The following is a 14727-nucleotide window of genomic DNA, read 5'->3' on the forward strand; positions in this document are numbered from 1 at the left end:
CGCTCGTTCAAGGCCATGCCTCCCTTCCTCTAGAGGGGTCCCGCTTCCCTCGCTCCTTCGCCTGTCCCGTAGCCGCTCACAGGAGCTCCGGTCCAGTGTAAGGTTCGGGCGTCCTCTCTCCCCAAATCCCCTCCATCCCACTGAGAGACTTAGGACTTATGGTCGCGGGTGTTTTATTGCACTGAGCTCCAATACGGTTCTTCCTCCTTTTTGGCTAGCACAACTAGGTCTTTCCAGGGCCCCATCACACGACAGATTCAACCAAGGTCAAGGCCTGAGTGAGGTCCAGCCTCGGTCCTAGGTGCATTATCAGCCTTGGCTCCTAAAGTCCCCGACGCTCTCTCAAGAGGGGAAGAAGAGGAGGCCTTCTCAGTTGTCCAGGCTCATGAGTAGAGCAGTGCCTCTCTTGATCCAGTGATCGGATGGCATGGTCCCAGACCGGAGGTCGATGCCAATGACAAAGGAGGCTCGGTCTGAGCTGCCCGCCCGGTTGGAATAGTAATAGCAGGGACAGGAGTACATGCCTGAGCGAAAGGAGAGAAGGAGTCAGACCCCTGGAGCCTCTGGGAGAGCAAGGCAGAAGCAGCTGTTGGGGAGGGTTGGAGCAGAGTATGGGTTCGGATCCAAACTAGGGATGGGGCAGGCAGGTCTGAGGGAGCTGTCCCACCCTTGGCACTCTTCTTTCGGCTTTCTGCAGGCCGGAAGTGGATTGTTGGCATGAGGAAGACAAGCTGCATGGGCTCTGCCTCCACCAAGCAGGAGTTCTTCCTGTCCCAACCAGCACCTTCCAGATACAGGCCCCGAACCCAGACACCATCCTGGGGAGAGATGGGGGCAGGTTTGAAGAGGAAGTCTAGACCCTCAGTTGCCAGCATCCCTGATCTGTCACCTCTCTCCTCCCTTCTCAACCAATTATTTCCCACCTTTGCTCCCAGCACCCTCCTCTGCCAAACCCGCCTTTGCTCAGAGCCCCAAGCACATCTGGTTCCCACCTTAGGTGGATACACTAGGTTACTGTCGTCCACAGTGGAAACAATAAACTCCCAAGAGAGGCTGTCCACTGAAATCTGGGGATTGAAGGTGAGAATAAGAGAGGACCGCCAAAGAGGAGAGCAAATACATGTCCCCAGCATCCCTCCCCCATTACACTTTCCACATTGCTCACATTGTTTTGGCGAGCTGAAGACTGTAGCACAGCAGTGAGGAAGCCTGTGGGAAAAGTGAAGCCAGACAGCCAGAAGATCACAGGAGGCCGGGCACGGCTGGCCCACAGCTCAAACTGTTCCACACGCATAGCCAAGTCCCGGGTCCATGCAGCCAATGGCTTTTGTGAGGGATACGCCTGGAGGAGGAGGCAGTGTGTGTGTGTTCATTCATTTAGTCATGCATTCAAATCCTAATTTTGAGTACTCAGAGCAGATATGAGAAGAACATGTGGTGTCAGCCCCTGTTCCCCAGCTATAGTTGGGCAAAACTCTCCCAAAGCCAACTCCCAGGAAAGAAGCATAAAATGACAGCTATTTGTTGGCAACAATAGCAACAGTAATATTACCCAGTCACCGTTAATGAAGGATGTACTAAGGATTATGTACAGTATTAGGAATCTTTGAGACAGCCTTGGAGAGGTTAGTAACTTGTCCTGAGTTAGTTCCTAAGTTAATAACTTGTACAAAGTCAGGCAGTGAATGGAAGAGCCAGATTTCAGCTTTGAACCTGTCTGGCTCCAAAGCCCATGCTCACTACATTTGGCTGTTTGCCTCCCAGAATGAGGAGATTGGGGGCCCAAGGGTGAGAGGAGAGCTCATTGTTGGAGTTGGATCAACAGTGATGTAATCTTGCCTTTCCCCAGAGTGGAGGGACATGGGCATCAAAGATGCAGTTGAAAATCTCTTCCAGGCTTGTAGACATGACAATGAGACCCTGGATCCCTTTTTCTAGGTCCGTCAGTGAGAACCTGAGCAGGATAAGGTGGAGGGTTAGAGAGAGGATGGAGCTAGGAAAGCCATATTAGGTAGGGGGTGAAGGCCTTTCCTCTTGCGTCCTCCCCACATTCTGCAGAGCCCCTCTCCATCTTACAGGATGGTCTCCATAAGCTTGTTGTATCTCTGGATCTCCTGCAGAAGGACCACGTTGAGGGGGGAGGGGTCCATAGCCAGCAGTTTCCGGGTCCCCTCATAGTCGATCATTTCAGGGATCTTCTGTTTCACATCAGCAGCCAACTCAAGGACCTGATGAGACAGGAGCTCTGGGTGTAGACCTGTCTTCCTCCTTGCTTCCCCTCCCCCAGGTGTCTGTCTTTTACCTTGTCTTCCCGACTCTGGCCTCCAGCCTTGGTGGGTGTAATCTGGGGTTGCAGGGAAAGCAGAGTCTCAAAGAGAGTTCGTGCCTCCGTGATCTGGGAGGCCACATCCGCATTGGGGTGCTGGCCAAAGGCCTCAGGGGGGTCCATGGCGGGCAACATGCTGATGTACTCCTTGTAAGAGGCCAAGCTCCCATCCTTGGGGATGAAATAAGTCTCCAATACTGACAACCTGGGGAGCCACAGCATAATTATCGCCACGTTGTGGGGACACTGGGGCTTCAATGCCAGGCCAAGACCCCAATCCCTACACATGTCCCATTTGTCCACCTCCCTGCTCTTGCTCCCCCTCCCACAAGCTCTGCCTTCTCCCAATCTCATATTTTCTCCTCAAACACTTCCCCTCCGCCAGTGCCACCTGGTCTCTTTGTGTCCTCTAGCCCCCTGTTGAGTGCCACCTCCTCCTCACCGGTAGGAGGGGGTTGATAGAGACTGGTCACAGAAATAGTCATTGATGTAGGTGGTGAGCAGGCGCCGGTCCCAGTCATCTGTGACATGCCCACCATAGTTGACGCCGGCAATGAGGTATTTGAGTGCATCCCAGGGTGTCTCCTCATACTCATCCAGATAGAGGCTCAGCAAGTTCTCTGACACCTGTGCATGGTCCCAGCCCAAGCCCCCAGCCCCCCACACAGTTATGGCAGGAACTCTTGCAATGGGGCTTTAACACAGGCTTTCTGACAGCAGATATTCTTTCAGGGGAGCTAATGGGACAGGAAGGAGAGAGGGCTGGGATAAGGGACCCCTGGGTAGCACGAACCTCAAAGTCAGAGTCGTTGAAGCCATAGATAATGTTCCAGCCAAGCTGCAGGAACTTTTTGCGTTCCAGTAACACAGAGTGGAAGAAGCAGAGTGCAAACAGCAGCTTCTTATACTTGGCAGGTTTGGAGCAGCGGGAAAACTGTGGTTCCGTCATCAATTGGTAAAGACGTGTCATGTTGGCCTTTAGGCCCTGGGCACAATGAAGTACAGTGGCTCAGCTCCGCCACTAGCACCACCGTGTACAGTTATGGACATTGCTCACTGCACAAGGGCACTGGCTGAAGGGGTGAATAGAGGCTGAAATCCAGCCCTTGATCTGCATGCTGAGATGTGCACTCATTCACAAGGCTGGGTGCCTTTCTCTAGTTCACACACAGGCACTGTATGGGCTAGTGGCAGCCCTACCTTCTTGTCCCCCCACTTTTGATCTTCTCAGCCACAATGTTCTCAATGGTGGGTAGGCCAACTCAATTTAGGAGTGCCAGAAAATAGGAACAAAGATGAAGACATACGTATGCCACTATTAATGAACAAAAATGTACACTATTACGTGCAAAGGTTCAGTGTAGATTAAAAGGGCCATAGTATATATATCATCAAGGAGGAACATTTTATGTGATTGGATTTATCAGGCTCATGAACAAGTTGGGATTTAGGCTAAGTCTTACAAATGGGAAGGAGATGACTAGGCTAAGAGGAGGGTCTTGGTTTCCTGGTGATGGAAAGAATTGAAAGAATAAAGCCACAAAGAGGAGAATAAGTGAGAAGAGGAGTCCAAGTGAAGTCAAGTGAAGTGCTCAGGTAGGGTAAGAAGGGCCTTGAACAGATGGTGATGCAATTAAGAAGGGCAGTTTGAGCCATTTGGACTTGATTCACCAGGCATCATGGAGCCACTTTCTATGATATGTTGAAACAGTGTTTTAAGAAGACTCCTCTATGATGGACAGAATGGAATACTGAGAAAACTAAAGTAAGAATAGTGAATAGACCAGTAACAAAAATAAAATATGATTTTTTAATGCCATTTATAACATCATCAAAATAAGTAAAATATCTAGAATGAATCTAACAAAATGTACAAAACTTTATAGAGGAAATTACAAAACTTTATTGAAATAAAAAATAAATGGAGAGACATACTATACTCATGGATTGGGAAACTCAGTATCCTAAAGATGTTGATTTCCTCCAAATTGATCAATGGAATTTTTTTGTGGAACTTGACAAGTTAATTCCAAAATTTATGTTGGAGAATAAAAGGCCATGAATAGCTTGAAGAAGAATCAAGGAAGGAGACTTGCCTTACCGGCTATCAAGAATTATTATAGAGCTTTATGGTAATTAAGACAATTGGGGAGAAGAAGAATAAAAAAAGAGGAAGAAGATTGGCAACAGATGTTAGCTCAGGTGCCAATCTTTAAAAAAAAAAAAAAAAGAGTGTATATTGACCCCCAGGATAAACAACTTGACAATGAACAGAATAAAGGGTCCAGAAACCCATATATATATATGGAAACATGATTAAGGCTGAGCAGGCATTGCAGATCAGAAGGGTAATTGTGGGCTATTCAATAGTGGTACTGAGACAGTTGGTTATCCATGTTGAAAAAATAAAATTAGACCTCTATATCATTCCACACTCACAAAATCAATTTCAAGTGACTAAAAATCTAAATGTGGAAGTCAAATTATAAGATTTTTTTTAAGCAAGTATAAGAGAGTGCCTTTACAACCTTGGAGTAAGCAAAGATTTCTTGAACAAGATGTAGAAGCACAAACCATAAAAAAGAAGATGGCTAAATCTAGCCTCATAAAATTTAAGAATTTCTATTCACCAAAAAATAACATAAAGAAAAGAGAAAAGATAACCTACAAAATACATAACTGACAAAAGATTGGGATCTGGAATGTATGAAGAACTATGAAACATGAAGAACAGCATGAATGAATATCAAGTACATAATATTGAATGAAAAAATCAAGTCGCAGAGGAATATGTATGTATACAACATGGTTCCACTAGCCATACAAACTTTTGTGTTAAAATTATAAAGAAAAGAAAGTGACAAACACAACATCAGCATAGTGGCTTCCTCTGAGGGGGGAGGGAAGGCGAGGAGATTGAGGAGAAGTGCGCTGAGACTTCAAAGAAAATGGCATCTTCTTTCTTACACAGGATGATGGTCACACAGGTGTTTATTGAATCTTGATTGTTTATATCTTGCATATATTTTATAAATATTCTTTTGTCTCTACTTAATATTTAATTTTTTTAAAAAGACTGGATGACAGGCAGTGATCCAAGAATATACTCCAGGACTACACCCTAAGCTGACAATGGGCGGGGGGGCCTGTGATTATGGGGACTTTCTTAGTTGAAGCAAAACTCAGATGAACCACTGTCCTTTTGACTATTTGGGCTGACTTTGTATATCCTGATGCAAAAACTGGCCTCTTTCAGAGGACGACAAAATCGCAATACCTGATCTAGAATGGATCCTGTGCTGGGGGGAAATTTATAAAGGACATGATTGAGCCATTTAACAAATTTGGAATATATAATAGTTTTAGATTAAAATATTATATCGACTTATTGAAGTTGGCAACTGCACTGCACTTATGTAAGAGAGCATCCTTCTTCTTGGGATTGAGATCTTTACACTGAAATACACTGAAGCGTCTAGAGATTTAGAGATAAATGGCCATGATATATGAAATTTACCCTCAAATGGTTCAGCAAAAGTGTGTGTGTGCAAAGAGAGAGAGAAACAGAGAGAGATGAAGTGATAAGGCAAGTGGGGCAAAACAGCAGTAGTTGAATCTGGGTGACATGTATGTGGGTGTTCTTTGTACTATTCTTATTCTTACAACTTTTCTCTAAGTTTAAAGTGATTTCCAAATAAATATTTAAAACATATTGACCTCTTTGTCAGCTTCCAAAAGAAATCCAGTTGTCCCAAGTATGCCCTGTATGTTCTACTTTCACTGAAGGTTTGGCTGATCGCCAGGATATTCTGCCTTAGCAGCAGGCAGCATTTCACAGAACCGCTCCTGGGCTGAGCCAGGATGGGGCCCTCTCTCCTCGGGACCTGCCCCACTGCAGAACCATCCTCTCTGATTCCTCTCTCCTCCTCCTAGATTTCCCTCAGATTTATCATTGCCTCCCACTTTCATTATGCAGACCTCAACAGCACCTCCCTGTGCACTTGCATACCTCTGCCCATCACAGGGGCTCAACCAACAGAGGACCCTCTAGTTACTAAGGCACACACCTCTCTTAGAAGGCAAACAAAAGATTTTTAAACAAAATGAATTAAAAAATGTTCTGTTCCACTGGTGACACATTTCTGGACCATTTGAAATTTTCAAATGGGGGTACAGAACACTTTTGTTGGCAGAAAAAAATAAAGGTAAATAAAAATCAACTTTAAACATATTTTTTTAAAGAAAATTAGTGGCACCATTAACAAAAAGAGGATAAGGAGATAATCCATGGTGGAGGAGCTGACAACTTGTTTTGAGAGCGTGGGATTTATGGTGCTGGCATGCCAAGAAGAAATGCTTTGTAACCAGATGGAATTCAGACCTGGAATTGAGTTTGATGCTGGAGCCAGAGAGATGCGGATTGGAATTAAAATCAGGAAAGGGACAATTTCTCCATCCACTTGTGGAAGGAGGAAATGTAGAATGAGCAAAGTTGGAGGTCAAGGACTAAGTCTTGAGATATGACCACAGGATAGGAGGAGAAAGAAACACAGAAGTAATAAAGGATGTGGCAAGAGACAGAGGGGGAACCAGGAGTGTGTGTCAGGGAAACCAAGAAAGAGGAGGTCAGCTGTGTCAACTGCCCCAAGGTGGTCACGGAGGATTCAGAAGGATCACAGACATCTGCTTGTGTGCATTCAAACAGTACAGGACTTATTTGTTGAGCACCTTATACGTACAGGTCCCTGTGCTAGTCACAGGATGAGTAAAACGATGAGAGAAAAAAAGCCATGACCTCTACCCTCTTGGGACTTACAGTCTAGAGGAAGAGAGGCATGAATCAGAATCACACTAATACATGTAAAATTACTACAGCAATAAGGGCTGGAGAGAGTGGTAAGTGTTTTATGAGAGTGTGTCTCTGGAGTGTTGACCTAGACGTGGAGGTCAGAGGCTTCCCAAGGAAGTGATGATTGGGCTGAGACCCAAAGGGGCAAAGAACAGAGTGAGGAGGAAAGAAGGGAGAGCAGCATGTGCAACAGCCTTGGGGCAGGAGAACACATGGTCTATTGAAGAAGAACAACAAAAAAACTTAAAAATTAGCAGTGTAGGTAGAGCAAAGAAAATGAAGGGGAGAGTGGTGACTGAGGAAGCTGGAGAGGTGCCCACTGGGACACACAGGCCACGTTAATAAGGGTTTGATCTTGACTGAAAGCAATGAAAAGCTACTAAAATAGTTTAAGTAGTGGGTAAGTGGGTAGGATGTAGCGACATGATCAGATTTTAAAGGGTCAGTATGATTGCATTCAGTGGTGACCTTGTAATATTGGAGATACAAATATCAATAGAGTTGGAGAGAAAGAAGGAGAAAGAGGCTGGGAGTCCAGGAAGTGACATTAGAGAGAGAATGTAAGGAAATGTCAGGAGGCAGGAAGGTTCTATGAACTAGTTATATACTCTTTCTGTGCCTTAGTTTCCCATTGGTAAAATGGAGGTAATAGTACTTACCTGATTGTGTGTGTGTATTAAATGAGTCAATAAAGGTAAAGTACTGAGAACAATGCCTGGCACATAGTAACACTCAAGAAATATTAGATATTACCATTATGTTCTAAGAGTTTGGCACATGGAGGAGAGAAAGCAGGTGGAATTTTTTAGAGGACAGTAGAGTCAAAAAGGCTATATTGTTGTTAAGGTTAAGCCCTCTCTCTGATGCCAGCAGGAGGAGAGGTAGACCAGATGGCACGGTTGATGCTAGCTATCTACAGTGGCCCATACCTTTGGTGGTTCTGTGGTCATCTTGATGCCAGCCTGCAAGATTGAGATAGGGAAGTCTGGGTGGGGGCTAGAGCTAAGCCAGAGGCGGAAGGAAGGGTGAGGATCCTCCACTTGCAGCTGTTCCACCAGTTTGTCCAGATTAGGCATCCAAGACAGTGACAGGTGGCAGTTAGCAAGGAACACCCAATGTCCTGCAAGGAGATGCTGGAATCAGTAGGAACCATTCCCCAAGGCCCATCCGTCCCCACACTTCTCACCTGATTGCGTGTGTGAGGGTGTGTGTGTGAGTGTGTGTGTATGGGGGGTCCAAATGCTCAGGTCTGCCACTCCCAGGGCCTTCTGGAGAAGTGGGAGCTGCAGTTACAATAGTGCGATTGAGGGTGGAGGTTCAGGAGAATAGGACCAGGGCCAAGGATAGGGGTACAAGAACAAGATGGACACTCACCCTGAATCACACCCTCTCGGAGGAGCCGAGCAGCAATGGGGGCCTGGCCCTGGCCCAGGGACAGGGCATGGAAGCGCTGGGCCATGCCTGTGTGCTCTGCCAGCTGGAGCAGGGCACTGGTGGGGTCCACACCGGGGGACAGAATGAATATGAGTGGGGTTCGTGGGGTTGAATCCTCCATCACCTGCCAGAAGCACAGGGTATAGCCTCAGGCAGAAGGCCATGTCACACAAATGGGAGAGAGAGATTCAGGAAATGGGTATGGTAGACTGGAACAGGAAGAGGGAGACAGCAAGGACCCAGGGGTGGTCCTTGGAAAACAAGCCACTGACCAACTTCATGTTTAGCACAGGCGGCTCAATGAAGCGGGAGCCAAGGTTGGAGACAATGAAAGAGGTAACGCAGAATGCCACACGGTCCTGGCGTAGAGAGCGGACGATGAGCATCCGTTGCATTTCATTGCAGGCATTCTCCCATTCACCTGGGGATGAGTTGAATAATTGCAGGGAGAGCGAGTCTGGAAGAGCTGGGAATCTAACCAAAGGGGCACCTGCAGGGAACGTTCTGCCAGGAGGCAGATGCGCTAAGGGGAGCTTGGGAGAGGGGATGAAGAAGAAAGGGAAGGGCAAGGACATAGGCTGCACAGAGGGCAGGAGCGGGAGGCTCAGTGCCTGGGCACCTGGCAGCATAGCCTTCTCCGGGGTAGCACTGGTATACCACAGGTGCCAGTCACGAGGATACTGTTCAAAGGAGTTCATGAGTCCGTGGAAGTTGGTCAGTTTGTCTAGCTCTGTGATGTTATCCCAGTAGGCATCTGCGAGCCAACTAGTACATGGGTTATCCATTTGGCCCTCTCGATCCAGGACCTGAGGGGAAAGAAAGGAGAAAGGCATTGACCAGGAACACCTCAAAAGAATAATTATTTTGGGGGGCCGGCCTGGTGTTGCAGCAGTTAAGTTTGCACATTCTGCTTCTTGGCAGCCTGGGGTTCACTGGTTTGGATCCTGGGTGCGGACATGGCGCCGCTTAGCAAAAGCCATGCTGTGGTAGGCGTCCCATGTATAAAGTAGAGGAAGATAGGCATGGATGTTAGCTCAGGGCCAGTCTTCCTCAGCAAAAAGAAGAGGATTGGCAGTAGTTAGCTCAGGGCTAACCTTCCTCAAAAAAAAGGGAATTATTTTTTTTATGGTGGGAGAGCGAAAATGAGTCTTGCATGAAACAGATGGAAGAAATGAATACAGGAATCCAAGGTGGATTGGAATTCACCTTTATTGGGGAAATAAGGAGGGGATCTAGGTCTCAGACTGCAGTTATCGCAGTTCAAATTTAGGAAGCTGGTGCCCTCTGGTGGTTGCCTGGGAATAATGTCTCCTACCCTAATGATAGCAATTGGTGGCCTCACCCTTCAAAGAAGCACAAACTGTTCCTTTATTCACTTACTCATTCTCTTTACCGAATATTTATTACTCACCAACTACGTGTTTTAAGCACTTGGGACACATCACTGAACAAAACGGACAAATATCTCTGACCTTGAGCAGCTTATTTTCCAACGTGGGAGGGCAGATAATGCACCAAAAACGTAAGTAAATTATCTAGTATGTTAAAGATGGCAGTGCCATGGAAAAATAAAATAAGTTGGGGGCATAAGGGAGACTGGTGGTGCTGGGAGGTAGTTTGAAGTATTAAATAAGAGAGTCAGTGAGGTGAAGTTTGAATCAAGTCTTGAAGGAGGTGAGAGAGTGAGCCAAGTGTACACCTGGGGGGTAGTTTTCTGGCAGAAGGAACAGCCAGTGCAAAGGCCCTAAGGTGCGATGTGACTGTACCAGCAAGGAGGCCTGTGCATCTGGAGGATGGAGTGAGGAGTCAGGCAGTGGGAGATGACATCAGTGATGGAGGATTCTTTTTAAAAGAATCTCTCCGGTCACTGTGTTGAGAGATTGGGGGTGGGGGAGCATTGGGAGGCTATTGCTAAAATCCAGATGAGAAGTAAAGTGAAGGTGGCCAAAGGATGAAACTGTTGTCCAAGAAGGTGGGGGAATGACCAGCCCAGGGAAACATGGTCTGGTTGTCTGGCAGCTTTAAGGGCCCACTTGAGGTTCACGATCATGGATTTAAAGTGAGTCCAGTCAGTGTGGGTGTGTTTTTCTCCAGCCACGTTCAGCTGCATGGGCCACACAGGGATAGACAGAGGGGAAGGAGAGCTGGATCCAACTAGAGTTAGGTACAGCAAATGCAACACAGGGCGGGGTGGGGGCAAAGGTTGAGGGTGCTTGCAAGAGAGAGTGTAATGGTGACCATGGAATTCAGGCTGGAGAAGAAGTACCCTGAGAGACATAGAAATAGTGGTAAGATCATGCCAATTGGTGGGTCACAGGTAAGAGGAAAGCGGGCAAGGGGGCACATGGCAAGTCTCTCCCCACAGCCCCAGGGAGCTTGTCATGCACTTGCTCCTGGCACTTTTCCTCAGCTCACACACTGGAGCCTTGGGCATTACCCTCTGGGTCTGGAGTCCTCGTCATACTTGCCCTCATCCCCAGCCTCGACCACCCCACACTTGGATACACCCTCTGCCCAACTCACCACACCCCCACGGAGAAAGAAGTTGTACTCATCCATGTTGAGCTTGCCAGAAGTCTCCAGGATTTTGGCACACATCTGAAAACTGAATAGCAGCTTGTGGCGCTCAAAAAGGGTGCGGCAGGTGTACCTGGGAGAAGGGGACAAGGAGGGTGGAGGAGGCAGATACTCAGCATGAATGCTTCCTGAGTGAAGATCATGCCACCACAGAGCCTTACACAGAAGAAGGACCTTAATCAGCATCTCATCCAAACCTCCTGCAAACAGCCAAGCACTCAGGGACCTAGAGAGAGGATGTGATTTTTCAAGAGTTCACTGGGAAAATCAGTCAGTCACTTCCATTAAAAAAACACCCAACATTGACTGGACCTCTACTGTGTGCTAGGTCCTGAGGACACAAAGATGAAAGGGCCACAATCTCTGTCCTGGAGGAAGTCAAGTAGAGTGGGGAGGACAGACAGAGAGATCATCGATTATGATATGAGGTGATGAATCCTATACAGGGGTGGCAGTGCTGTCACAGGGCAGGGGCACCCGCCCTGCCTAATGAACTCAGGGAATTTTTGTGAGGAGTTGCCCTGAGGTGCAGCAGAATTATCCAGAGATATGGAAGAGAAAGAGAGGGGAGGGCTCCAGGGAGAGCTCAGAGCATAAGCAGAAGCAGAGGGGTCGGGGGCGAGAACAGCACAGGAAAGTGTCTGGTGCACGATGGGGTAGGTGAGGCTGGGAGGCGGCTGGAGGCCAGGGCATGGAGAGCTTCATGGGTCACTAGACACGAAACAACCACCGAAGCCTTTAAGCCGGCAGGGGCATGGTCAGATCTGTGTGTTTGGAAGGCTCACACTGACAGCTGCCAGAGGACAGAATGGAGAGGGACAAGTTAGAAGCAGGACGACCTGTTAGGAGATGGTTGTGCAATTCAGAAAGAAAGATTGTGAAGGTCTGAGCTAAAGTACAGTCATAGTGATGAGGATTTTTAGGCTGCTTAATTTTAAAACAGTTTATGATGAGGATTTTTAGGCTGGTTACTTTTAAAACTACAGATAAGAAGCAGGCTCCGAGGAGTGGAATTTGTTTGCCCTTTGATCAGAGACAATTGCATTTGTGAAGGAAATCTCCATGCCTCCCTCTCTGCGCCAGGAGGAAGGGGGGATGGCCTTATCTCTGGAAACTCTTAATGGGGAAGGCAAGAACTTAAGTTGTTTACTGTCTGGCAACCTCATGTAACTGACCCCCCCACCCCAAAATCCTCCTTTGTCTTTAGTTGAAGATAATATTTGAGCGGTGACTTCTGCCATTTACTCAATCTGGTTTGATTCTTATCTAAAAGTTGTGGGACCGCCCAATGGCCGGACCCTACCGGCACTGGTACCATTTTAACTTTTTTTCCTTTGTCTTGTAAAGAGATGACTCACATACCCATGCCTTAAAATTTAGCCCTAACTCTCAACTCGGGGCAGCAGCAGGAGCTCTGACTGCCCGTGGGTCCTGTCCCCACACACCAGCTCTGCCTGCCCATGGGTCCTGTCCCCATGCCAGCGGGGGCAGCAGCAGCGGCTCTGCCTGCCCATGGGCTCTGTCCCCATGCCAGCGGGGGCAGCAGAAGCGGCGGCAGCAGAAGCTCTGACTGCCCATGGGTCCTGTCCCCATGCTATTCTATACTATTCTCTAAATAAAAGAGTGCTACTGCCAGATCTTGAGAGTCTAAGAAATCTTTCTTTCGACTCCTTGGCTCACCGACCCCGCATCAATAGCAGTGGGGAGAACCAGGAGGGGACAGTTTACAGAAAGATTCATGAGCAGAACCTGGTGACTGATCTGAGAGGCAGGGAGAGGGAAGAGCCATGGATAACTCCCAATGTCTGGCTTGGGTGCCTGGGAAGTGGGTGCCATTCAGGGATGAGGACTCTGAAGGAAGAGAGAAGATAATGAGTTTGATGTGAAACATGCTGAACTTGAGTTCTATGGGATGTCCACGTAGAGAAGGCAAGTACCTTGTTACTCAAAGTGTGATACACAGACCAGAGGCAACAGCATCACCTGGGAGCTAGTTAGAAATGCAGAATCTCAGGCCGACCCCAGACCTACTGAATCTGAATCTGCATTTTAACAAGATTCCCAGTGCTTTTTAGGCATATTACCATTTAAGAAGTGCTGGTATAGTAAACAATTGTATATACAAGTCCAGTACTCAAGCAAGAGCTAAAGATATAAAACTAGGAATAGTCAGCCCATAGGTGATGGTTAGACCGTGACAGTGGATCAGGTACCTAGGGAAGGTGTATGGAGAAGAGAGAAAGGGATGAAGAATGGTGGCATGGGAAAGCACTAAGGCAGAAGCAGCAAGAAGGGGTACCATTAGCGCCAGCCACTTGCCCTCCTGCCTAGGACACAAGGGGAGGAACCCTCAGACCTGTAGACAGCGTAGGTGTGGTATTCATTTAGGTAGTCAATGCGGTCCTCCAGCTTGTTGCTGCGATGGCTCTTGTCAATGCTGAGGATAAAGAGGCCGATGTAGGCATCCAGTGAGAATTGGTACATGGGGTCGATGCGACCCATGTCATTGAGCACGAAGAACAGTACTGATGCCCGCTGGGCACATGGGCGGTAAGCCTGCAGAGGGGGCAGAGTCAGGGCCACAGAGAGGCATGGAATGGGCCAGAGGCTCAGGACAGAAAGCGGCCTCAAGCCAACACCATTGGAGCTGCGTCTTGACAGCTGGTGGGGGCTAGGCTGGAGGGCACAGGAGCTCACCTCACGGGCCAAGTCAATGTTGATCTCTGTGGTTTCACTGAACTCCAGCTGCTCAGTCACCTCAGTGGCGGTCACCTTGGAGGTCTGCAGGGTGTTTACCAGCTGCACGTCGTCTAGCAGGGAGCCTGTGGCCTCATTCAGCAGCCTAAAGGGAAGCAAAGAGGCACATGGATCAAGGGGTTAGGAGTACTATCCTGTGGGGTAGGGACAGCTCATCAGCCCCCTGCAATGCTAGTTTGTAGACTAGTGGGATGGTGGGTGGGTGGAGGCAAGGTCTCACCGAAGGATCTCATCCTCCAGCTCCTTGAGCTTCCTCTTGCCAGCAGCGATATTGATGACTAGTGAATCCTTCTGCTCCTCCAGCTCAGGCCGCTCCTTCCGGACCACAATGCCCAGGAGTTGGGCCTCCAGGCCCTGGCAGCACCGGGATTCATGGTGACAATCTCACTCTGGTGACCTTCACCCTTTTCATCCCTTTACACCTCCCAAACCCCTCATCCCCAGCTGCCCAACACAATCTTAGTCTTTCTTTCCATCCTGCCAAACTCTACAGCCCTTCCTACTTCACCCTACTACAGTTTAGGCATCAGCCCCCACCCACCTGTTCTTTGACAGCAAAGTTGACAATGGTGGTCTTGGCTGAGGTCTCTGGGCTGTAGTGGGGGTTGGAGAGCTTGGTGGTGATGTAGAAACGGAAATTGGTATTGTATTCCACCTCCTTATCTCCAATGCGCATCAGCAGTCGACCACCTAGACCCACAGGAGGATCAAGGGCAAGGACCCCATGTGACCAGGTGCATGTGACCCATTCCCCAGCCCAGTGGCAGTGACTCAGTCTGCTTTA

General features: G+C 48.0%; 1 protein-coding gene across 12 annotated transcripts in view; it reads right to left on the minus strand.

Moving 5' to 3' along the window:
- Positions 1-158: 158 nt before the first annotated feature.
- The window catches only part of DNAH2 (dynein axonemal heavy chain 2), a 106103-nt gene continuing 91534 nt past the window's right edge, over positions 159-14727 (minus strand). For 3 of the 12 annotated variants that reach the window (XM_070482381.1, XM_070482380.1, XM_070482382.1), the window contains 17 exons: positions 14485-14633; positions 14164-14297; positions 13884-14028; positions 13543-13742; positions 11133-11259; positions 8882-9415; positions 8550-8733; positions 8105-8295; positions 3120-3311; positions 2769-2953; positions 2303-2531; positions 2077-2228; positions 1840-1954; positions 1166-1342; positions 993-1067; positions 668-818; positions 161-524 (listed from right to left, as the gene is read on the minus strand). In XM_070482381.1, the coding sequence (XP_070338482.1) occupies positions 370-524; positions 668-818; positions 993-1067; positions 1166-1342; positions 1840-1954; positions 2077-2228; positions 2303-2531; positions 2769-2953; positions 3120-3311; positions 8105-8295; positions 8550-8733; positions 8882-9415; positions 11133-11259; positions 13543-13742; positions 13884-14028; positions 14164-14297; positions 14485-14633 (3095 nt within the window). In that variant the 3' untranslated portion in view covers positions 161-369. Of the gene's footprint in view, positions 525-667; positions 819-992; positions 1068-1165; positions 1343-1839; positions 1955-2076; positions 2229-2302; positions 2532-2768; positions 2954-3092; positions 3312-8104; positions 8296-8549; positions 8734-8881; positions 9416-11132; positions 11260-13542; positions 13743-13883; positions 14029-14163; positions 14298-14484; positions 14634-14727 lie in introns of those variants that run through there. The other 9 variants (XM_014861563.3, XR_011493577.1, XR_011493579.1 and 6 more) reach the window with 9 other exon arrangements.

The sequence above is a fragment of the Equus asinus genome, chromosome 13, assembly GCF_041296235.1.
Source record: "Equus asinus isolate D_3611 breed Donkey chromosome 13, EquAss-T2T_v2, whole genome shotgun sequence".
Taxonomy (NCBI): domain Eukaryota; kingdom Metazoa; phylum Chordata; class Mammalia; order Perissodactyla; family Equidae; genus Equus; species Equus asinus.